Source organism: Vombatus ursinus, unplaced genomic scaffold (assembly GCF_900497805.2).
Source record: "Vombatus ursinus unplaced genomic scaffold, bare-nosed wombat genome assembly UNPS02009173.1, whole genome shotgun sequence".
NCBI classification, from domain to species: domain Eukaryota; kingdom Metazoa; phylum Chordata; class Mammalia; order Diprotodontia; family Vombatidae; genus Vombatus; species Vombatus ursinus.
In genome coordinates, this window is record NW_020948951.1 from 7190335 (window position 1) to 7214069 (window position 23735).

Below are 23735 nucleotides of genomic sequence, written 5' to 3' on the forward strand. Positions count from 1 at the left end.
TTTACATTTCAGTTCATTTCACAATGGCTGCCATTATTCTGCCTACTGATGACTCATGTGGAGCTGGGTTCCACACAAGGCCTCCAGCTGTGTTCCTCTGCCTTAGTTAGATTTGGGGGCATGAGAGAATGTTTTCTAGCATGGTACTTGTCATGGGTCTGCAAGATAATAGATTTGTAGTTACTCATCTGACTTACTTTTATCCTTCATGAATCTTGACTGAGGTTATTATTACTTCCTCATGTGATTTGATGTATGGGTTGAATCAGGTGGTGATGAGAGTTGTATAAGATTCATTCAGCAAAGAAAAAGTCATCTTGCTTTGTTAATAATGAGAGCCCTAGTCTGGGTCTATGGTTTGGATAAGTCTCTGATGACCCTTAGGAAAGGTGTTAACAGAAGTGGAGAATGCACTTCATAAGATTCTGGAGTTTAGAGCTAGAGGGGCCACTGACATTATTTAGGGAAGCCCTCATTTTATAAAGGAGAAAACTGAAGCCCAGAGCTGCTAAGTTATTTGCCTAAGCTCACATGGCCAGTGAAAGGCAAAGCTGGCATCCAGATATCAGACTTCAGACACCTTTATACCTAAACTTAGCAGATAACAGCAGAACAAACTCTCTATAAAGAAGTTGCTCTTAAACAGCATACCCACCACTCAGGTGAAGCCTTCAGAAAGGGATGTGACCTTGTTTCACCAGCTGCCACTTAGACAGGAGTTAGGAAGACAGGACTTTTGAGCGCTGCCTTCCTCCCAGAGTGTCAAAAGATTGCTACTGCCTTTCAGGTGCTAAATGACTCTCAACTAGTCCACATGGGAATTCCTGTTTCATCATAGCCAAAAGAAGTGAAACTATAGAATTAAATCAAAGGGTAATTCCAGGTTCTCTACAAAGAGAATCCTCCTCACAAGTTCATTTGATTTATTTGACAGAAAGTTAGCAGTAATTTTTAACAGGATCATTTCCCTGTTTTCTCTGCCTCTTAGCTCTGTTTCATCAAGTTTGTATGAACCTGGGGAGACTATCAAGCTAGGTTAACTGCATTTCCTCACTGGGGCTAATGTTTTTTGCTGGGAGGGTAAAAGTCTGACATCTAGTAGACGTTCATTAAGGAGCAATCTCAGTGGAGAAAGCATCTTGGAGTCCATTAGCTCTGTTATCTCTGGGTAGATCACTTCACCTCTGAGCTTTGGTATTCCCCTCTATAAAGTAAAGATAATAATTCATGCAATTCGGTTCAATTAGATAAATGTTAAAAGCCTACCCTGTATTAGGCACATTGGAAATATAAAGACAAAAGCAAAATTGTTGCTACCATCAAGACATAATCTCTTGATTCACAGGGGCCTGATAATGAAATCCAAGATAACTGGGTGCCCTAACTAAGGTTTCCTGTTCCTCATTCCTGCTTCTCTGTTTCTCTTATGCTTTTTGCTTACAACCTCCCCTCCTTTCTGCCTAATTCTTTCCCATCCTTTAAGAGATAGCATTCTCTGACCACCTTAGCACAGTATGATTTCATTCTCCTTCAAATTTCTACATTTGTCAAGTTTCCTTCATTGGAAGATACATTAGCCTTTTATTTAGTCAGGAAGACCTTAGTTCAAATCCTTCCTTTGAAGCTCATTAGCTGTGTGAGCCTAAACAAGTCACTGCCTTCTTTTCAGCCCCCATTACCTTATCAGTAAAATGAAGATAATGATAAACGCTTACCTCAGAGAGTTTTAGAATCAAATGAGATAATGTACATAAAGGGGTTTGCAAAAAAATTATTTAAATGTTAGCTGTTAAACATTATTTAAATATTAAATTAAACATTTAAAACATTATGTAAATTTTAGCTATTGTTATTATACCATGCTGCATCTTTAGTTGGTTTATAAACAGTGGGAACCAAGACGTGTCTCTTTTTTTTTTTAATCTCTGATCCTCCATGTTTCCTAGCACAGAACCAGGATAAATAGCAGCTCATGTTTCTATAGGGCAGTGAGGTTTAGAAGTTACCTCGAGGGCAGCTAGGTGGCCCAGGGGATAGAGCACTGGCCCTGAAATCAGGAGGCTCTGAGTTCAGATCTGGCCTCAGACCAAACACTCGATACGTACTAGCTGTGTGACCTTAGGCAAGTCACCTAACCCCAATTGCCTTACCAAAAAAAAAAAAAAAAAGAAGTTACATTGAAACTCTGAGAAGAGACAACTAGCCAACCATTAGAAGTATCACATATAGGCAGAAGGTATGTTGACTCCACTGTTAGCCCACCCAGGGACACAATTAATTGGTAGGTAAAGAGGGACACCTCTTTATCATTTATTCTAGGATATCTCACCCTAACACCCCAAAATTAAACAGTCTGCAAATGATCCCTTCACACTTCTGGAGCAATTGTTCCCAAATGGCCTACATGCCTCAGACTTGGGATCTTCTGTTCTTTCAAAAGCCCCTTCTTTATATAACAGAAGAGTAGATAATAATGGCATTTTTTTGTAAAACGTAAATCTACTCTTTCCTTGACTTTCTACTCAGAATTAGAAGGAGGTGTTTTGTTGGTTTTCTTTTTAAATACTTCCCCACACATTTGTATTTAAGAGGAAATTAAGTGGTTAATTTTGAATAGGGCACAGAGTAGCTTAGGAGTGGCAGTGGGGCTGTTGTTTTTCACTAGTTAGCCACCTGGTTGTAATTCAATAAAAGTTGGGTTCTCCTTAATATGATAAGTAGCATCTATCTAAAACCATCATCAAGCATTATCTGTAATGGGAATAAGCCAGAAGTCTTCCCAGTACAATCAGGGGGTGAAGCAAGGATGTCCATTATCACCACTATTATTCAGTATTGTACTGAAAATGTTAGTTTTGGCAGTAAGGGAAGAAAAAAGGCAATGACTAAACAAAACCCTCTTTGCAGATGATATAATGGTATACTTGGAGAATCCTAAAGAATCAACTAAAATTTGAAATAATTGACAACTTTAGCAAAGTTTCAGGATATAAAATAAACCCACATAAATCACCAGCATTTCTGTTATATTACTAACAAAACCCAGGAACAAGAGATAGAAAGAAATTCCATTTAAAATAACTGTAAGCAATATAATATACTTGGGGGTCTGCCTGTCAAGACAAACCTAGGAACTGTATGATACAATTACAAAACACTTCTCATTTCAGATCTAAACAACATCAGGAAAAATATCAGTTGTTCATGGGTAGACCAAGCCAATATAGAGTAGTGACCTGGGAGGGTATTTTGATTATAAGAATAGTGAGTGGAGTCACTGACACACACTGAACAGTAGCAATGGAAATATTGATTTGATTATGGTTACAAAATAGAAAGTGGGGGTATTGGGAGGAATATTTGTCAGCTGGTTATCAGAGTTGGCTGCAGAATAAAATGAAGCTTGCCTGGAGCCCTTCTAAATATAGTAGGCCATGTGAGATACTTACCTTTGGGGGGAAAGAAAGGACTTCAAAGGCAGGAGTTCCAGAATGGAAAAGGATTAAGTCGTCCTAAATTCTCTAGAACAAGCAGAGAAGTTGTTATAAAGGGGGAGTGTTAGGTTGGGATTAGATGTCTTTTAGGGTCCCTTCCCTTCTTATATTCTTTGATATAAAGAAAATGACAATTGCATCTAAAACCTAACTTACTTCACTTAAAAATACCTGCAGAGCAGAGTGTACAGAACTGTGTAACTACAGAAATTGCATATGTAGAGTCACATGATTTTTGTAGCTCAAGTGCTCTTAAAAATCATCTCATTCAACTCCCTCATTTTGCAAGTGGGAAAACTGGGGCCAAAGGTTGTAGCACTGTCCAGTATAGAACTATGTTGGAGCTGGTCCTAGAGCCAAGGTTTCCTGTTTCTCTTTAAGGACAGAAATGATCGTGATCTTTTCAGTTATTTTAAGTTTTTGTGTGAAAATTTTTTTTCTTGAATTCTTTTCTCTTTGGTCTCCAAATTATATTCATTCCCCACCCCCAGTTTTTATTAAGTGTATGTGAGTACAGATATACCCAGACATAGCTATAGGTATTTTGAGAAATATTCCTTGATTCAAAAAGTTTGAAAACTTCTAGTATTCTTAGTGGCTGGGAACATTCTTTAGCCCTATACTATTTAACCCTATCCCCTCTCACAAGCTTTTTTAATGTTGTCCCCAATGGAGTTAAGCCTGACCTCACAGGTCACTATTGGTTTCGCCTTTGCTTTGAGTGATATTTTATTCTTTCCTTGATTTGTGTGGCAATGCCCTACTTTAACAGGTGCAACAGGATCCCATTGTCTTTGATCCCTTTCACATGATCAACCACACAAAGCCAAACTACATTATGTGTGGTTTCAGTGTCAGGAAAAAGTATTCACCCTCCAAGATCTCATTGTCTTTGGCTTTATCTCACCATCTATCATTATCTGTTCTGTCTCTACAAGGTATAATTGGGTTCACTTCATATGTCTTATCCAAAGTCAGTTACCCCCTTTTCTTTCACTTAAAGTTGAGCTTCCTTTAAGGTTGTAACAGGGAATATATGAGGCTATACCACTTTTTGCTTCTGATTTTTTCCTATATTTTCTTCAAGCTATTCCTGGTTCTAATTGCTAACTCCATTCTTTTTCATTCCCTCCCTCCAGCTGGTCAGTGAAAAGGTTGGAGGAGCTGAAGGGACCAAGCTTGATGATGACTTCAAAGAAATGGAGAAGGTAAAGGAAGCATTGGGAAGAACTATGCTGGGAGATTGTTGTCCCCTAATGATATGTGATAGAGGTGGATTTTAAGCAATTGTATTTATTTTCTTTATAGAAAGTGGATGTTACCAGCAAGGCTGTGGCAGAGGTGTTGACTAGAACCATTGAGTATCTTCAGCCCAACCCAGGTATAAGACCATAGTTATTCATGAAAGAATCTGTTATGGATTCCTTTAGCTCCTAGATCCAATATTTGTTTTATGGCACTAAGATATAGACTTTTCCAGCCTCTACTAGAAACAGATGAAAATTTGCAAGTGGGAAGTTGTATAAAACCCTCATTTTACATTCTAAGATCATACTTTGGCCTGTTCCCCAGTAACATTTTTTGCAATCTGATGATTGTTCCCAAATACTCTCTTACTCTTTTAGCAGTGAAAAGAAAGACATATATGACTGCCTTTCTGTTGAATTCTCATTGTGAGAATTCCCAGGAGGCACTGGGATAGTCTGAGAAGTTGTGCGACTTGGCTAGAATAGATTGGTAACTCATTCTTAGAGCCCAAATATTTTTCCTTTCTGCCACTAGTTCTCTATATTGAGTTGCTTACTTTATGGGCAACAGAGACAGTGTCTGGAACAGGGCAAGAAAAAATCCCATTTGGGCCTTGCTATCCAGGTCAGATTGAGGGCCATTCAGATCTTTTTATAGCCAGTGCAATTTGCAAGCAAACCAATCAATAGATTGCCCTGACTGTGAGACCATTAAAATAAATGGTAGTAAGGAAGTGAGGACAGCTTAGTGGCATAGTGGATAGAATGCCAGTCCTGGAGTCAGGAAGACTCATCTTCTGAGTTCAAATCTGGCCTCATACACTTCCTAGCTGTGTGACCCTGGGCAAGTCACTTAACCCTGTTTGCCTCAGTTCTCTCATCTATAAAATGAGCTGGAGAAGGAAATGCCAAACCACTCCAATATCTTTACCAAGAAAACACCAAATGGGGTCACAGTAAATTGGGTATGACTGAAAAAAGGGTAGGAAAGTAGGGAAATGCTGGCAGCTCCCTACTCTCGTTCCCAGAGAGGCCAACTCAAGTGTCAATGTGTCTGGACTTTCCCTTTGCAGCCTCCCGAGCCAAGCTCACAATGCTCAACACAGTGTCAAAGATTAGAGGGCAGGTGAAGAATCCTGGCTATCCACAGTCAGAAGGGCTCTTAGGCGAGTGCATGATTCGCTATGGAAAGGAGCTAGGAGATGAGTCCAACTTTGGTAAGTAGAGTATCCGTGGGTACCAGCCATTGTCTTAAAAGGTTAGCACAACATTCTTTCTTCATTGCAGAATTGGGGAACTCTAGATGTGAAATATTGTGCATATGATCAGCCAGGGTTAATGTACTGGCTAGTTTTATTTGCTTTTTCCACCTCTTTGTTTTTTAATCTTTTTTACAAGGAGTGGTTTCACTGAATAGGGGATGGGAGAGAGTTCTATTCAGAAACCACAATATAAAAACAAATTACGTAAGATAAAATTTTCCAAAAGGGGATTCAGGGGTTTCATTCAGTCAAGTATTTGTTGAGTGTTACTAGAATTTTAGAATCCTAGAACATTAGAGCTTAAAGGTTAGGTCAAACAGCATTTTTTTTTTTTTTACAGGTAAGGGAACTGAGGCCTAGAGAAGGGAAATAATTTCATCAAAGTCACAGCAAGTTAATAGCAGAGCCAGAGACAGAGGAACCTAGGTCCCCTGAACTATGTGCTCCAAATTATGCTGGGTATTAAGAGGGCTTCACAGGTAATATAAGAGAAGCTCCCTGCCCTCAAGGTTGCAATCTAGTTGGGAAAATGAGATTAATATAAATGAAGTAACTACAGAACAGGTATGTGTTAAATTGGATGGTATTGCTGGGAGACATTACTGGAGATCAGAAAAGGGAAAATGAATGGTCAGAATGCTAGAAGATGGTAGGACTTGATTGGTTCTTGAAGGACAGATAGGCTTTAAATAGGTGGAGTTGGAGAAGGAGAGTAATCTGGACTCTGGAAACAGTATGAACAAGGGGCACAGAGGTGAGAATGAACTGGTGAGTACAGAAGATCAAGAAGCAATGAATCTTCCTGCAGGAAAACGTATGTGTTTGGGAGCAATGGGGAGGGGAGGGTCAGGGATCCCAGGAAGCTGAACAGCTATGTTAACACAGCTATGGAAATCAAGAACAGTGGGATTAACCATTGCCCAGGGAAGAATCTTACTCAAAGTGCTCTAACTTGTACTTTCTCACTAGGAAATTGGGATCCATTAAAATAATTCTTTTAATTCAGAAGGATATAGTGTATTCTAACAGTTCAAATGTCATCTCAAAGAATTGTAGACTTTTAGACTTGCAAGGGATGCTACAAGTTGCCTAGTTTTAGGATCATTGTATTATAAAATTGGAAGGAAACTCAAGAGCTCATCTCATCCAACCCTCTCATTTAGCAGATGAGAAGAGTGAGGCTGGGAAAGGCCTCAGTAACTTAACCAAAGTCACCCAAGTAGTTGATGGCAGAGCCAGTACTTGAACCCTCTTTTTCTGATTCTCTTGTTCCACACAACGTACCAACCCCCACATTTTAGAGATAAGGAAACAGAAGTCTAGAAAGGGAAAGTGACTCTCCCAGGGTGACACAGTAAGTAGCAAAGTTCTATGTTCAGACCACAAATCCATGTTATTTTACTGCCTTGGGACCACATTGTTCATTTTTGAGAGAAGCCCAAGCACTTGCCTGGCTAAGTAGACCCAGAGCTCAGGAATCTAGACCCTTAGGCCATCATTCTTTCTGTTACTCAGTACTACAGGCTTCTCTTCTCATGTAACATCGCACCTCTCTCTGCTGATTTTGGACCCTGAAAAGTCAACCAGCCGGGGCCACAGGCAAAAATACTTCTTTAGTTGGAGCTGACAGCCAATTTGCAGTTTGTGGAGGTGGAGATGGAGGAAGTAGAAAGAGTTCACAAGGCTTCCTTCTACATCCAGCACCATCTGCATTGTGAGCTGAGTGCATCCTGTCTAGAAAAGTTTGTGGAGGAGACAGTTTCGCCTTCCCAAGAATAATTTCAAAGGGGTTGGAGCTGAATATAGTTGAGAGATATCTTCTGGTTGGTAACTTCCAAGAAATATCTGTCCTTGATTTGGAAGAAAACGTCTGCCTAGGACCCAAGGACACAGAACACAGGGCATAGGGAGTGTTTATGATGACAGAAATATTAGGGCAGCTAGGTTGCGTAGTGGATAGAGCACCGGCTCTGAAGTCAGGAGGACCTGAGCTCAAATCTGGCCTGAGACACTTGACACTTATTAGCTGTGTGACCCTGGGCAAGTCACTTAACCCCAATTGCCTTGCCAAAAAAAAAGGAAACTGAACTTAATTAAACAGTATCTCCTTCTAGCCTAAACTGTGCTTGTTTTAGCTGCTAAACTATTTCATAGTGTGGGTCAGAGGAGCCTGCATTGGCTTCCTTCACATTAGCTTCCTTCAGCTAGGAAATCAAGCTTTCTTGAACCCATCTCCATTGCTGCTCCTCATACAATCCACCATGAGTGACCTTCACATTCAGAGGTATTGAATTCTGAAGCTGACTTACTTTCTAGAAAACTTAAACTCATTTGTGACTTGCCTGTAGAAAACCCATTGTTCATTTAGAGTCTGTCTACTAAAGTAAAGTTCTGTAATACAGAATACTACCTCATTTACTGTGAATATAATGTAGCCTACAATTAGGCTACATTAATATAATATAAAATAATACATAAATATAATGTAGCCTACATGTAGACTACACAAATTCATCCCTCTCACCTCAGGCCTACAAATCCTTTGGCAGATACCTCCATATATTAGAGAGTGAGATGAGGCTAACACCAGGCTTTCTCATTCTCAGCTAGAAGGCTTTAAAATTCTAATCCAATTCAAAAGCATTTTTTAAAGTACCTACTCTGTGCTGAAGTCAATGTATTAGGCACTAGGCATACAAAGGCAAATCAAAATAATAAGTGCTTATATTCTGCTGGGAGGAGATATATAAACTGTTAAGAATATAGTTGAGGAGAGACTGAGCACAGTTGTCTAGGGGGATCAACGAAGACTTTCCATAAAGGCACTGATGAACTGAGCCTTAAAGGAAGGCAGAGACAAGGAGAGAATGCAGTGCAGGCATTGAATGTCAGCTCAAAAACCCAGAGATGGAAGAGAAGTATAACCTGGTGCTGAGAAGAGCACTGGATTGGAGTCAGAGAATGTGGGTTCAAAGCACAGCACTGTCACGGACTACCCAGTGTGTGACATGGGGGAATCGTATCCTCTCCTTCAGCCTCGGTTCCTTTTCTGTAAAATGAGGGAGTCTGGCCTTGATGGTCTCTAAGGTCCTGTCCAGCTCTAAATCCATAATGTTCCCTAGAGTCTGAAGTGGGGAAGGTTCATTACTTACTGAATATGTCGGGTAAGACTCAAACATAGAGTTCATGAAGGGGAACTGTTTGAACAAGCTTGGGAAAGTGTGTGGAAGCCAGGCGTCACCTGGCTTTAGATGCTGAGCTAAGGAAACTGTACATTGCATTCTACATCCAATAGGGAGCTCACTGGGTTCTGGAGCAGGGGAATGGCATGGCCAGGCATGAACTTTAGTAAGGTGATTTTTGGCAGCTGCCTCCAGCAACGGCCCCGTGAAAGGTTTTCGCCACCTCAGCCGTCCTAATACCCCTTCTTCTCTGAAGGTGATGCCCTTTTGGATGCTGGTGAATCAATGAAGCGATTAGCAGAAGTGAAAGATTCTCTGGACATCGAAGTCAAACAGAATTTTGTTGACCCCCTCCAGAACCTCTGTGATAAAGACCTAAAGGAGATCCAGGTACCTGCCCTACTTAATATTTCTCTGACCCAGCATTCCAGGCTGCAAGAACCAGGCCGTTTGTTGGCTATGATATGGTCCAGGGAGGTATGCACGGCCCCCAAGGTCGGGGGTGAGTGGGTGGAAGGCGCAAAAGCAGACCCAACTAGTGATCATTTATAGAGAAACATAATAGAACTTTGTATTTACCTTAAAATTTCACAACCCAGCATTATGCTTCTCTTTGTTCTCATTAGCCATCAGAGAATACCTCTTATACCCTTGGCAGGGGATGGATAATGACATAAGTCCCCCTTCCCTTCCACCCCTCCAGTGAATCAGTTGAAACAATATTATAATAATAATTCACCCTGTTATAGCACTGTAAAGTTTACAAAGGGATTAACATACTGGCTACGTAGCACCCTGCAGCATTTTTTCCTCCATATAAAACTGCTGGAGCCATTGTTTAAAGGAACTCCCAAAGGATCCCAGTGATCTGTTGTCACAGAGTCCTCATTGTTCATGGAGCCTTTTTCTCTCCCTCCCCCCACCTCCCACCCCCCAGCATCATCTGAAAAAGCTCGAGGGCAGACGTCTGGATTTCGACTATAAGAAGAAGCGTCAGGGAAAGATACCAGATGAGGAGCTTCGTCAAGCGATGGAGAAATTTGAAGAGTCCAAGGAAGTGGCGGAGACCAGCATGCACAACCTCTTGGAGACTGATGTAAGTGCTTCCTCTTTAGGGGCTTGTTCAGATGAGAATCGAGTGGGTGAATAGCATAGCTGTTTATCTGTTCTGTTCCATATTAAAAAGGCAGCCTGGTGTTGTAGAAAAATACTGGATTTGAAGTCTGAGACCTGACTCCTCACTATACCTTGGTGACCTTGGGCAAGTCACTGAACTTTTCTTAGCCTCAGTTGCCTCTTCTACAACATGAGGGAGTTGAACCAGGTGATGTCTTAGGTCCCACCTATCTGTTAATCCTATAAAACCCAAGTCTTGTTCAGCTGCCTCCCCCACTTGGACTTGTGTGGCAAATGTTCTTCAGGAGCTCTAGCCTTAACATGCTTCTTGCAGTTTTACCTGGAATGCTGCTGTTTTACTTACTCCCCAGTATCAGTCCTCTCCTGCAATTCTACTGTATTTTCTTATAAATCTGAGCTTCAATTCAGTGTAGGGTGGAGTAGTGAGGAAGTGGAAATACAGACCGATTTTTAAGTGTTAACAGTAATAATCTCACATTTCTGTAGGGTTTTATGCCCAACCACCTTATGATGTTATACAGGAATCTCTATCCCCATTTTACAGGTGAGGACACTGAGACTCAGAAAGTGATTTTGCCCAGGGTTACACAGCTGAATGGGCAGCTAGGTAGGTCAGTGGATAAATTGTCAGACCTGGAATCAGGAAAACCCATCTTTATGGATTCAAATCTGGCCATAGACACTTACTAGCTGGGTGACCCTGGGCAAGTCACTTAACCTTGTTTGCCTCAGTTTCCTAATCTGTAAAATGAGCTGGTGAAGAAAATAGCAAACCACTCAGTGTCTCTGCGAAGAAGACCTCAAAAGGAGTCACAAACAACAACACAGCTTAATAAGTGGGGGAGCTAGAGTTCAAACTTAGGTCTTCTGACGAGCTAGTTCTTTCCATTCCATCAGACTGCCTAAATACGCTTTAGCTAGGCGGAGAGATAGGAAGACGCTTTTGTATATAACAACAGAATCTCATGAGAGAAGGTGCCTGGTTGTTGAGGGAAAAGTTGAGCAGTCAGGTCAGTAGCTCCTGGCCTTCAGCTCTGCTAGAACAGCCTCCGTAGGAGAGATGCCAGCCTCAGGCTACTGTGTTTCTTGCAGATTGAGCAGGTGAGCCAGCTCTCGGCCCTGGTGGATGCCCAGCTGGATTACCACAGGCAAGCAGTACAGATTCTGGACGAGCTGGCGGACAAGCTGAAGCGCAGGTGAGCTTTGTCAGCGAGGCAGACGAAGAGAGAGGATGTTGGCCTCTTGCCCATTCTCCCTCTTCCTTGGCTTTCTCTGTGCTTTCCCGAGCACACAGCAGGAGACTGGCTGCCAGAGAGCTCATTCTGAATGGGCGGTTGGGATGCAGGCCCTCCACTGGGCTTGGCTCTCTAGATCCTCTCAGGGATGGTTAAGTTTTTTCTCCTGAGAACTCAGCCCTGGTCTTTTCCCCTCAGTCTCGGAAGAGCCTGGTTTCCGCAATTGCTTAGGAAGCCTGGAGCCGACACCAAAAGAACGTTCTTCACTGACTAATCTAAGAGGCCCTGTTTTTTCCATGTGATCAGCCTGGCTCTGAAGGGAGATGGGAAAGGGATGTCTTGTTGCAGTCTGAGCCACAGCAATAGCGACCTCTGCTGTTACGAGAATAAAAGTGCACTTTCTTTTATCAGATCCAGAGCCTGGCTAGGGATTATCTTTAACTATAAAAATAGCAGTGCATCAAGGTTTATAAAATCCAATTCAACAAATTAGGAGGATCAGGAAAGGCCGAGTTGTGGTGAAGGAAGTAAAGGATTCTAGTAAGTGGAGCCTAGGATCCTAGATTTCTAGCTGTAAGGGACCTTAGAGGCCCCCGGGTGCCACCCCCTCCTGTACAGGTGAGGGGCCCGACACTTATCGATCCAGATGAAGTCACTTGCCCACAGTCATACAGGCATTACGTGGCAGGAGCAGGCTTTGACTGTAGAGCCAGAGGGTGCTTCTTTTCCACTGTACCACAAAATAAATTAGAACATGGTTAAGTATATAGTAAAGGTGGAAGAGAAAAGCATGAGTCCTGTTTTGTAGAATGTCAGCAGTGTATAGGATTCTGTAAAATATCTAGGGTCTGAGGGGCCTTAGAGATGATCTCCAGTTCCTCCATTTTACAGATGGAGAAACAGACACTGAAACCAAGAAAGTGAAAATAACTTATCTAAGGTCATATACTTTAGTAAGGGTCAGTCAGTACAGAAACCCGGGACTCCTGCCTCAGTTCCAGTGACCCTTCTGTAATACCGTGCTGCTCCTCAAAAAAGTAATTACTTCAACACCACTAATGTCCGAGGCACCTGCTTTGTGTAGGGGACTGTGCTAGACACTGGGAGATCAATATAAGGACAAACTATGACATGGTCCCCACCCAGGGGGTGAGGGTGGGGCTTACAGTCTAGTAGGAGGAATATAAGACACATACACCGATGACTAGACTGTAAATTCATGGGTGGTGTGTCAGAAGTAGGAGAGAAGGCATATGGAATGGTCTAGGCAAAGGCACAGAGATGCCAAAGTTTGGCCTGCGTGGGGGAAGCATAGCAAGGAACTGGACTTGGATGGGGCATAATGTACAGAGAAGGGAGCCCTGGGAGATGCACCTGGGGAAAGTAGTGCAGAACCTTTTTTACAGTACTAAGGAGTGTGAGTTCTGCTTTGCAGGTGACTGGTTGTCATCGAAAGGTTATGAGCAGAGAGGTGACTTGATCAGATCTATGTATAAGCTATGCCAGGTTGTGTGAAGGATGAATTGCCAGGGACAGGGAAGAGAGGTAGAAGGCGGCTGCTGGAATAGTGGAGACAGGTGAGGTCCCTTCCTGTGTTGGTCTCAGTGGAAACAGAGACAAGGGGATGGATGTGAGGAATGTCATGGAGCTAGAATTTGAAGGATTTGGTTATTGACTTAATATAGCTGACACTGACAGGACAGTGAAGTAGCTTTTGGCACAGTGGTTACAGCACGGGGCCTGAAGTCACAAAGGCCTGAGTTCAAATTTAGCCTCAGGCACTTAGTAGCTATGGGACCCTGGGCAAGTCACTTAACCCCTGTTTCCTTAACTGTAAAATGGGGATGATAATAATATCACTTACTTTACAGGGTTGTTGTGAGGATAAAAATGATAATATTTATAAGCCACTTTGCAAAACTTAAAGCACTATGTAAATGTTTACTATTGTTGTTATATGAGAGAGGAGAAAGGAGAGGCAGGTCAGATTTACACTAAGGTTACTAACATCAGGAGGACAGTAAGTATCGTTGGCAGAAATGGGGGGGGTCAGAAAAAAGAAGCAGATGTAGAGGAAAAAGTAAGTTTTGTCTCTGTTGAGTTTGGGGGACCTGATAGGATATTCAGGTAGAGATGTTCTGTAGGTCCTGGGAGATGGAGTTCTAGAACTGGGGAGAGAGATCAGAGCTGGAATAAAGCTTTGCAAGTCATTTTTGAGATAAATGACTTAACTTTCCTGAGCGCCTCAGTTTCTTCATCTGGAAAATGTTGGATTGGATGGTCTCTGAGGTCTCTTTCAAACTAAGCTCTAAAATCTGTGGAAGTTCTTGAGATTTTCAGGGAAAAGAATATGAAAATAAGAGAAGAGGTCCAAGGATTGAACTTTGTGGAATATCTCTCTAAGAGATGCAAGATGTGGACAAGGAGCTATCAAAGAAGATAGAAGATCAATTTCCCAAACTCAGCATTCCTTTTTTTTGCCTTCAGGCCTTTATACAGGCTGTCCACACCTTCCTCACCCTTCCCAGAACATAGCCCCTCTTTACCTTTGCCTCTTAAAATCCTTAATTTCCTTCAAACTTCAACTCAAATTCCAGCTCTCATAGGAAAATGTTCCTGGTCCCACTGGTGTCTAGTGCTCTTCAAATTAGTATCAATTTATCTATTTAAATGTTTTATTTTCTTAGCAGAATGTAAACTCTGACCTAGTAAGAGTTTGGACTAGTCTCTGTTACCTTGAGTTACCAAATTCTTTTGTATGTGTAATGGGCCTTATGGCTTCTACAGTAGGAAGTAAGCAAGACACCAGCCAGGGCTTGTGAATCTTTCAGATTATGTAGCGTTTTGTCTGAATAACTTTTCCTGGCTGTGTGTTCAGTGTACCCAAGAGGAAGGAGCTTTCCTCTCTAGTGCTGACTCAGAGCCAGTCCTTCTCTTCTTAATCCCAGACAAAATTACCTAAATGTCTCAGATAGGGACTTCTCCAAAACACTGGCCCCAGGGAGGCATAGCCAGGGAAGAAGCTTTTGGTCACAAAGTGCTGAAAGGATGAAGGTTTCTACCAGGTCCCCAGGGTAGTTCCTGCTAGGAAAGGGCACCAGGAGCTGATAAGCAAGTCTCTGAGTTGGACTGCTTATCCTGTTCAGGATTGAGAGCTGGAGGGCCCTTAGAGGTCTTGTGCAAAACTCTCATTTTACACTTGAGGAAACCAAGGCCCAGAGAGGGCAAGAGCTTTCCCTATAGGATCATATAGCAAGTTATTGGCAAAGCCAGAATTCTAAAGGTACTGTGACTCCAAATGCAGTGGACCTCACTTCCTGAGGAGGGGAGGCAGATGCTGTGTGGGAAAGAATATTGGATTCAGAGTCATGAGACACCTGGGTTCAGTTCCTGCCTCTGGAACTTAACTTGACATAGTACTGTAGGCAAATTACTTACTCTCTGTGAGCCACGGGTCCCTCCTCTCTAAATTGAGGATGAAATTTGGAGTACTTACTTCACAGGGTTGTTGTGAAGGTCAAATGAGATACAGATATAAAGTGATTTGTGAATTTTAAAGCCATTTGGAAATGTCAGTTATTATCCACTTGTGTCTCTTCTCTTCATTCATCCTTTTGAGGACTTGCTATGAGGAAATCAGTTTATCAAAGAACACTTAAGATAGCTTGCTCTGAAGTCCTCACTTAGGATAGGATCAATCAGAAGTCAGGGACTTTGAATAGGGAGACCTGTTTTCCTTTACTAAAGCCCCTTCTTCCTTCAACTTACCATGGTATAAAAGTGACCCTGTGCTTTCAAGGTTATCAAAGTGCAAACTGGAAAGGTTTTGAATACAGAGCTGGCAACACAAACTGAGCTAGACTGGTCCTTGGATGGTGGAGACTCATCACCAAATTGATTAACACATGACAATTTCCTTTTTTTTCCTTTTAAACACAGAAACCATGAAATTTAAATCTACTAAAGTATTGAACTGAGTCAGAGATGTACACGGGAACTTAAGAGGTACAGAAGTGTACAGGGATATTCAGGATAACCTAGGAAGAGCCACTCACCTTCTGAATTTCAGTTTCCCTGATTTCAAAAGTTAAATGATTTGCATAGCTTTGAAATAGTCATATAAAGGGGTTTTCTGATTTCAAAAGACTAAGAATCCCAAAGTCATCATGTCCAATCTTTGGAAAAACAGTATGGAACAGTCATAACATTGTGGAGGGAGAAGGAGGCAGAGGAGAGAGAGGGAGAGAGAGAGAGAGAGAGAGAGGAGGTTGTTCTGACTTTACCTGTTAGACTGTTAGTAATAATGAGGATACAACCCAAAAGTGCGGGTAACTCAAGCATTTGTGCTTCAGTCACTAGCCCATATAATTCTTGGCACAGTACTTATGTGCACCACCTAGCCTGGCACTCACAGATTATTTTTCATGTATGTAGGATGCGGGAAGCCTCTTCCCGTCCGAAGCGGGAATACAAGCCAAAACCTAGAGATTCCTATGACTTTGGAGAGCCTGACCAGTCCAATGGAGGTTTCCCTTGTGCCCCAGCCCCCAAGATCACAGGTAATTATGAACCCAGGCAACAGAAAAGGTAAGGGAGGTTCCAAGATGGGGCAGCTTGGGCAATGAGGAGATTCATGGGCCTGTGTTCGGTGAGTGTGCTTTCCTGAGGGTGGTGTTGTCTTTCAGACTCTAAGAAAGAGTCACCCTCCTCTCAGAGGTCCTTGGATGCCACCTCAAATCCCTACCACTATCCCTATTCTTATCTTCCCTAGCCTACCTCCTGCCCTGTGGGAAGGAAATACGTCAGTCTCCCTGGTGCTTATTCCCAAAAGCCTCTGATCACAAGAGGCAAGGTCCCTTTGGGGATCTGGAATTATGGTCACATACAGCCTGGTTGTAAGTTTATCTTTTTGTTTGATTTGGAAGCAGCTTCTTCCTCTTTCCGATCCTCTGACAAGCCCATCCGGACCCCCATCAGGAGTATGCGTGAGTGTGCCCTCAGCTGCATGCATCCTGTCACTTCTGGCCGGTGGATTCTTTCTCGTCCACCTTCCTCTCTTCCTGTTCTCTTTCTCTTGCTTGTGCTTGCCTTCTGTTTATTAATGCCTTTGCTTTCCTTCCTTTTCTGGGTGGAACACTAACACGTTGTCCCTAAGAGGACTGTCTTTCCATAGCAGTTAATGATTTTAGGGTTCTTTAATCTCATGATCTCCATGTGTATGAGCTCCGGTTGATCTAAAAACATGATGCTATTTCTTCAGTAAGGTTAGGATCAGGCTGTGAATGGAAATGGATGAGGGAAGTTAATTATAAACCATAAAAATTATAAATCATAAAAAAACCATTCAGTTGCTCACTCATCGGATATTGTGTTTGATGTGTGAGCCTCCGGGGACAATATAGAATACAGTTAAAACTTGATTCTTGCCCTCATGGCACTCACAGTCTAGTTAGGGGATAAGCTACAGACTAGAGACTTATAATGTATGGTCTAGTACATGACATATGTATGACCAAGGCACAGAGCAATATGCTGCTACCTTAGGGGAGGGGGGGGTGGGGCAGCGCTTGAGTAGGATTTTAGCAAATAGGGTGAGAATACCTTCTAGGCATCAGGAACAGTGTAAACAAAGACACAGAGGTGGGAGATTCAATGTCATTCATTTCAGCATGCATTTATTAAATGCCCACCACTGTATTCTAGGCTCTCTGCCAGGAAAGGACAATATAAGTTCTGGGTTCAGAGTTGCCCGTTTTGGGTAGATGTGCAAGGGGTGTGTGTGACATAAAGCTGCCAGGGGTCCTGGCTCTTTTTAGGGTCAGGAGCTTTCAGGGCTTCTGTAACTGAGAGCACTAGGAGTAGTACCTGGAAAATTCTAGAGTCCCTAAGTCAAAGCTCTTGATGGGGGAACAAATCATTCCCACTTGTATAGAGAAAATTTTTTAAACCCCAGCCACCACCAGTGTGGGAAGTCTGCATCATTTCCTGTGGCACCTATGGGAAGCTTTTGAGATTCAGCATATGGAGCACGTGCATATCACCACCATCTTGGTGCCTTTTGGGTCTGACCTCTGGACTGGCTCCTGTAACACCGATACTAATACCTCACAGTGTCTCCTTTCACGTGCAAGACTAAAAATGGGCAAAAAGATGTTTCAGGAAGCACTTCATCCCATATAACTGAAGACAAGAAATGGGGTATATAGTGTAGACATGGAGCTGGGAGTGAGCAAGGTGTTGAAACCCCTCACTGATGGCACGAACTTTGTGACTGGGGGCAGGTCCTTTAACTGCTCTGAGTCTCAGTTTCCTTCTTCATCTCTCAACCAGCATTAATCAGTGTTAATAATACCTTGTAAGTACCCACCTTATAGGACTGTGGTGAGTCAAATGAGATAACAGTGTAGGCAGAGTACTTTGTAAACTTTAAAATACCATAGAAACATTTGTTGTTGTTGTTACCATCATTGCAAATTAGCAGTTAGCTAAATGATGTTATAGTAGGGTTTTGTGACTTTACAGTAGAATTGATTCAATTCAGCAAGCATCGATTAAGTATCTACTTTATGTCCAGCAGATACTTGGTACTTGGGATACAAAGACAAAAAATAGTCCCTGCCCTCAAGGTTCTTACACTCTTTTGGGAAAAGTGCCATCTACACCTATGAGTAAATATAAACTATGGACAAATAGGAAGTCACTGATTTGGATAGGTCATACTACTTCTGTGAACACATGACTGGGGTGTTGCATTGCCAAAAACTAAGGGCCAGAGTGGTTGAGTGACTTGACTGAACCCAGCTAATTAACACATCTAATAATCAGATCAAAGTAGTCTTCTGCCTCCAAATCTAGTGTGCTTTCTACTACAGCATGGTGCCTCTCTTGTTCTCAGGGACACTGCAGCTAGCCATACCCAGTTTTCCCTCTCAGTTCCCTGCTGTGTCTAATTAGTATCCTCTTGGTGACTTTTGCCTCCTCCAAGTAAGGAAGTAAACATCACCCTCCAAAATGAGAGCACTGGCCATAGGCCTAATTAGGCAGGTATAGGAGAGACTTTCTTAAAGGAACTGGGTTTGATTGACTGGCGCCCCAAGGCTGGGAAGGGTAAGAGAACAAGATGACTGCCCGTACACTGGATCAAAATGGATTCTGCTCCTGTTTGCTGTCTTCCTGCCTGTCTCTCCAATGGACCTATAGCAAAGGGAAAAAAAAAACACAGGGGCCTCTAATATCCTACTCCAAGGCTTGCTACAACTGTCCCCAAAGAGCCATAGAAAAGGAAAACCCAGCAGCCATTTCCCTGGAGGCAGGACCTGCAGTAAACTTGGTATTGTCATACAGTATAGACATGGAAGAGCCCTGCTGTGGGAATGAGAGATGAATTACGGGGGGGCTGTGAATCTCTTATTATAGCAAGGGTTCAAATGGGGCAAGAGGAGAATCTAGTGGTGAGGATGCTCTGTTGCCCAACATAGCAGCCATTTCAAGACTTGTTTTTCTGAGTGCTGCAACAAACTTGTGCTGAAATCACCCAGCCAGTATTATTTAAGGGCCTACTTTACGTTCCCAGTACCAGAGGAGAATAAGAAATGGTCTCTATTACCAAGTTAGCATAAGCAATTAGAGAACAGTTAGGTGCTGAGTCTCTGTGAGTTTAGAGCAGAGATTGGTGTGGACTGGGAAGCTGGGGAAAGGATTCCTAGAGGAGTTGGGACTCCACTCGGTTCTTGAAGGATGGATAGCAGTTAGTTAGGCAGATGGACTGGGGGGGATAAAGAAGAGGCCATTCCAGGCCAGGAGGATGGCACAAGCAAATGTTGACTTAAGGAGTAGAAAGTGCTGAGGACAGACTGCCTGCCCAGAGGAGAAGCGAGAAATGGGGTAGGGTAAATGGATTCAAAAGGGCAGCTAGGGGTACGTGGATAGAGTGCCAGTCCTGTACTTAGGAAGATGCATTCAGATGTGGCCTCAGACACTTAACTAGCTGGGTAACCCTGGGCCAGTCACTTCACCCTGCTTGCCTCAGTTTCCTCATCTGTAAAATGAGCTGAAGAAGGAAATGGCAAACCACTTCAATAGTTTTGCCAAGAAAACCCCAAATGAGGTCACCAAGAGTTGGACACGACTTGAACCACAAAAAGGTAGATTTAGTGGATTTCTGCTGTGTTTTTCCTCCAGTGCTTCACTGTGGTATGGTGGGTATTCAAAAGCAGGAGCTAACAAGCTAGGAGGATTTAAGTAAAAAAAGTCTAGTGACTTTGTGAAAACACGTTTGTCCAAAGGTGGAGAGACTCTTTACCAGAAACTTCCCCACAGAAGAATCATTATATGTGAGTGTGGGGAGTCGGGGAGGAGTGGGCAGTGACAGACAGACTGGAGGATCTTGAAAGCCAGAGAAGTTTCATAGGGTAGGAGGATTAGAGGTTCTCAGGCAAAGACAGTGACAGAAACAGAGGCTCTTTGTAGAGTTGGAAGGAATCTCCAGGCTCATATGATGAATGCTACATTCGTTAGGAAATGAGGTAGTAACCCAGTTGGGTTAGGGCCTGCCAGTTGTCATGTGTGCTGTTCCATACCCCAGGGAGGCCTCTAATCACTCACGGTCTCTGCTCTGTGTCTCTTCCCCAGCACCTCTGGACCAGCCCAGCTGCAAGGCCCTATACGACTTTGAGCCTGAGAACGATGGGGAACTGGGCTTCAGGGAGGGTGACATCATCACACTGACTAACCAGATTGATGAAAACTGGTACGAAGGCATGATCAACGGCCAGTCGGGCTTCTTCCCCCTCAACTATGTGGAGGTGCTGGTCCCACTACCTCAGTGAAATGGCTGTTCTCCACACCTCCCTCCCTGCCCTCCCTTCCTCCTCCTCTCTCCTGTTCCTCCCCCTAATGAGGAAGGCCAGGCCCGATCTCCTGCATTCCATTTTGTTCCTGGTGACACCAGTCTCTCACTGGAAGACAAATGGGATAGTGTTAACCCTGCCCATGCCAGAAGGGTGTCAGATTATCTGGACTGGGTGTCCCTTCTACTCCGTCCTTCCCAAGGATTTGGTACTTCCTGAGAGACCTCAAGGAGATTGCTGCCTCCCCCCCCACCCACCCAGTCCCTTTGGCAAAGGTTCAGGCAGCAAAGCCCCTAAGTCCTGACACCTGTGGTCAGGCTCAGCCTGCCCTGGGAAGACCAAGCAGTGGATGTACCTAGTTGAGTTACAAGTTGAGTATAAGCAAAGAAGGATGAGCCAGTAAGTTTTAATCAGTGGAGGGGGGATTGTGGTGTTTATGGTGATGGAAGTGGAGAAACACAGTTTGTTTAAATCACCTAGGTTTACATAAGACACTAGTGACCACCCAAGCTTTTTTTGGTGAGGAGGGGAGCATCCTCCCTCCTTCCACCTTTTACCCCCATCTTCCCTCTCTAGACTTTGTCCCTTCTTCATTCCCCTTCTACTTGCTGCTTCTGAGGGGCCTGGGTGGACAGGACTCATTTACTCAACTGACTCCACTAGTCACGCTACCCCTCTCAGCCAGTCCCTAGAATCTCCTTTGGATTGGGCTTGGCTGTGAGGCTCCCATGCAAAGGGGTAACACTAAGGTGCTCTTAAAACACTAAGCTTCCTGCCTCAATGCTTCCTCGCCTGAGCAGCCGTCGTTCCCTGCTCAGGCCCCTACCAGGGAACTTTCAGGGGCTGTCCCTCAGTCTTTTGAGTGTGGCCCGGTTCCTTGGTCTGCGGCCATAGAAATTCTCAATCTCTCACCCCCACTCACGGCCCTAGCTGTCACTTGTTCCCACTCCCTGAGATCCTCAAGGTGACTTGGCAGATTCTGCCCCCCTCTCTGAACCAGACTGGGAAAAGACCTGCAATGCTAACTAAAGCAGTAGCAAGTGTTAGACCTGGGGCCACCACCAGGCATCTCCTGAGAAATGTTCTGTGTGGTCTTTAGGGAATGGAGGAGTGCTGTGGGAACAACTCCATCTGGTCTGTTCTTCCCCCTGTTGGTCTGAGTAGCTCTCTTCGCTGGCTGTGAGTCATTAGGCCACAGGGCCTCAGAGGACTGAGGACCGAAACACAGGAAAGCCAACTCCCTTACCCTGTGGGGCTGTCCCTAGCATGCCTTGCTTGCTTGCAGCCTCCTCCTTGGAGCTTGGATGTTAGGACTTGAGCTGGAGTCAGGGACTGTTCCTGTAGGCATCAGCCAGGTCCCTATTGAGGTCATGGCCCTCTTGCCTCAGGTTCTGATGCCTTAACTGGCTGAAATAAGAAATTTGGTATTCTCTCTCTCCCTCTCTTTCCCTCTCTCTCCTCTCTCCCCTCTCTCCTTCCCCTCTCCCTCCCTCTCTCCCTCTCTCTCCCTCCTTCTCCCTCCCTCTCTCCCTCCCTCTCTCTCTCTCCCTCCTTCTCCCTCCCTGTCTCTCTCCCTCTCTCTCCTCTCTCCTTCCCCTTCCCCTTTCCTTTGCTTTCTTCCTCTCTTCTCTCTTTTTTTCTTGGCAGGAGCTAATGTTAGGTGTAGCAATGTGGGCCAGGCTTTGGAGACTTACCTATACTATGGTGATTTTGAGGTGTAAGAGGCAGCGTGTTCCATGGCCTGGCTTTTACATTCTCCTCAGATTTGCATCCTTGTGATTCCAGGAGCCCCAGGCTCAGCCACAGCCCATTGCAGGCAATGGGTCCCAGATCCCTTTAGCATCATCCCCTTGTGGCTTCTCTGACCAAAAAGCAAAAGTTTTGCATAGACGGCATCTCCTTGAGAGCCTGAAGATCAGCCAGGGCCTAGTAGACTCCCCTGACACCCACAGGCCAGCTGTGAGAGAGGGAGGGGAGGAATGGTATGGCAGCTGAGGGCTGAGCCCTAAGGAACAGCCACAGCTACATACAACTCACACACAAAGAAGAGTGTTGCCCTGTGCACCCCAGCCCTGGTACCCTCCTCCAGCAGCACTCCTGCCCCGTGTTGTCTCCTCCGCTTCATACTCTTCTAAACACAAGAGTTATTGCCTCCTTTGCAGACACTGCGTCCCTCTCTTTGCTCCCCTTAGCTGGCAGTGTGACAGACACAGAAAGCGGTGTATCCTTGTAACTCTTCTTTTAACTGAGCATGTTGATGTATGTTTGTTACCCATATGGCAGCTGCTGTTCCACTGGCACTGCTAGGGTCCTCCTTCCCCACAAAACAGAACATGGGACCACAGGAGCCGGAGAGGCTCTGGGTCGCCAAGCCCCCAACAAACCAGTCTCCTCCTGTGAAGGGTTAAGCACAAAGAGTTTAATGAACTGAACCCTCCCTGAGAAGCCTACCAGACTCCGCTGTGGCACCTATTCCCTGTCCCCTCTCCTTTATGATTTATCTCTCATCTCCTTCTGCTCCCTGATGCCTCTCCCCCTTCTCTGTCACTTCTCCTGCCCCCGCCTCCATCACCTGGCGCTGAGCTATGTCAGAGTTGGGACCCAGCTTCCAGCCCATCAGGCGTTTCCCTTCCTCCACTCATCTCAGTGGTCCTGTACCAATTTGGGGCAGGTCCCTAGGGTCCTGAAAGCTCCTGGGCCAGCCCCACGAGCAGCAATATGAAATAGCTTCACAGGACCCAGTAATGCTAGAATCCCTAGAATCTCTGTAGTCCCAGCCTGGAGTCTAGTGGTGCCACCCAGGCCTCCACAAGCCTTTTGGCTTCTGTCCATTCAGTTCTAGACAAGTATGAAAAGGAGAGGATGGAGGTATAGATTAGCCATATCATCAACATTCCCATAGGCCACCAGGAGCCACCACTGTATTCAGTTGGGGGGAGGTAGGGGAGCAGGGTGTCTTCAGATGATCAATATAACTTTTGTTACAGTTTCTCCTTTGTCTAGAGCAAATTGAATTGTAATCTTGATTTAAAAAAAAAAGTATTAAATGTTTTCTCTTTCTAAGAGCCTCTCCTTTACTTTTCATTGTCTCTCTGGTAGGAAATATTTCAGAATTTTTTCCCTAAGCAAGCCATTCTGGTAACCCTTTGCCAGAGGAGAAGCAAAAGGAGAGTTAGCTGGGCAGCTTGTGAGGTTGTCATAGGATTTAGAAGTGGAACAACTTAATTCTGCAGATGCCACAGGCCCAGAAAGATTAAATGTCTGCCCAAGGTCACACTGTGCTCCTGCTACATCACACTGTTAAACACCAGCAGTCAGTCAATAAGTGT

At 44.0% G+C, this 23735-nt stretch overlaps 1 protein-coding gene across 4 annotated transcripts in view; it reads left to right on the top strand.

Annotated features, from left to right (window-relative positions):
• Window positions 1-21907, top strand: part of SH3GL1 (SH3 domain containing GRB2 like 1, endophilin A2) — an 89918-nt gene extending 68011 nt beyond the window's left edge. For 2 of the 4 annotated variants that reach the window (XM_027851024.1, XM_027851027.1), the window contains exons 2-10: window positions 4634-4702; window positions 4803-4875; window positions 5815-5958; window positions 9442-9575; window positions 10123-10281; window positions 11415-11518; window positions 15992-16116; window positions 16483-16542; window positions 20189-21907. In XM_027851024.1, coding sequence (XP_027706825.1) covers window positions 4634-4702; window positions 4803-4875; window positions 5815-5958; window positions 9442-9575; window positions 10123-10281; window positions 11415-11518; window positions 15992-16116; window positions 16483-16542; window positions 20189-20385 — 1065 coding nt within the window. In that variant the 3' untranslated portion in view covers window positions 20386-21907. The remainder of the gene's footprint in view (window positions 1-4633; window positions 4703-4802; window positions 4876-5814; window positions 5959-9441; window positions 9576-10122; window positions 10282-11414; window positions 11519-15991; window positions 16117-16482; window positions 16543-20188) is intronic. The other 2 variants (XM_027851025.1, XM_027851026.1) reach the window with 2 other exon arrangements.
• The last annotated feature ends 1828 nt before the right edge of the window (window positions 21908-23735 follow it).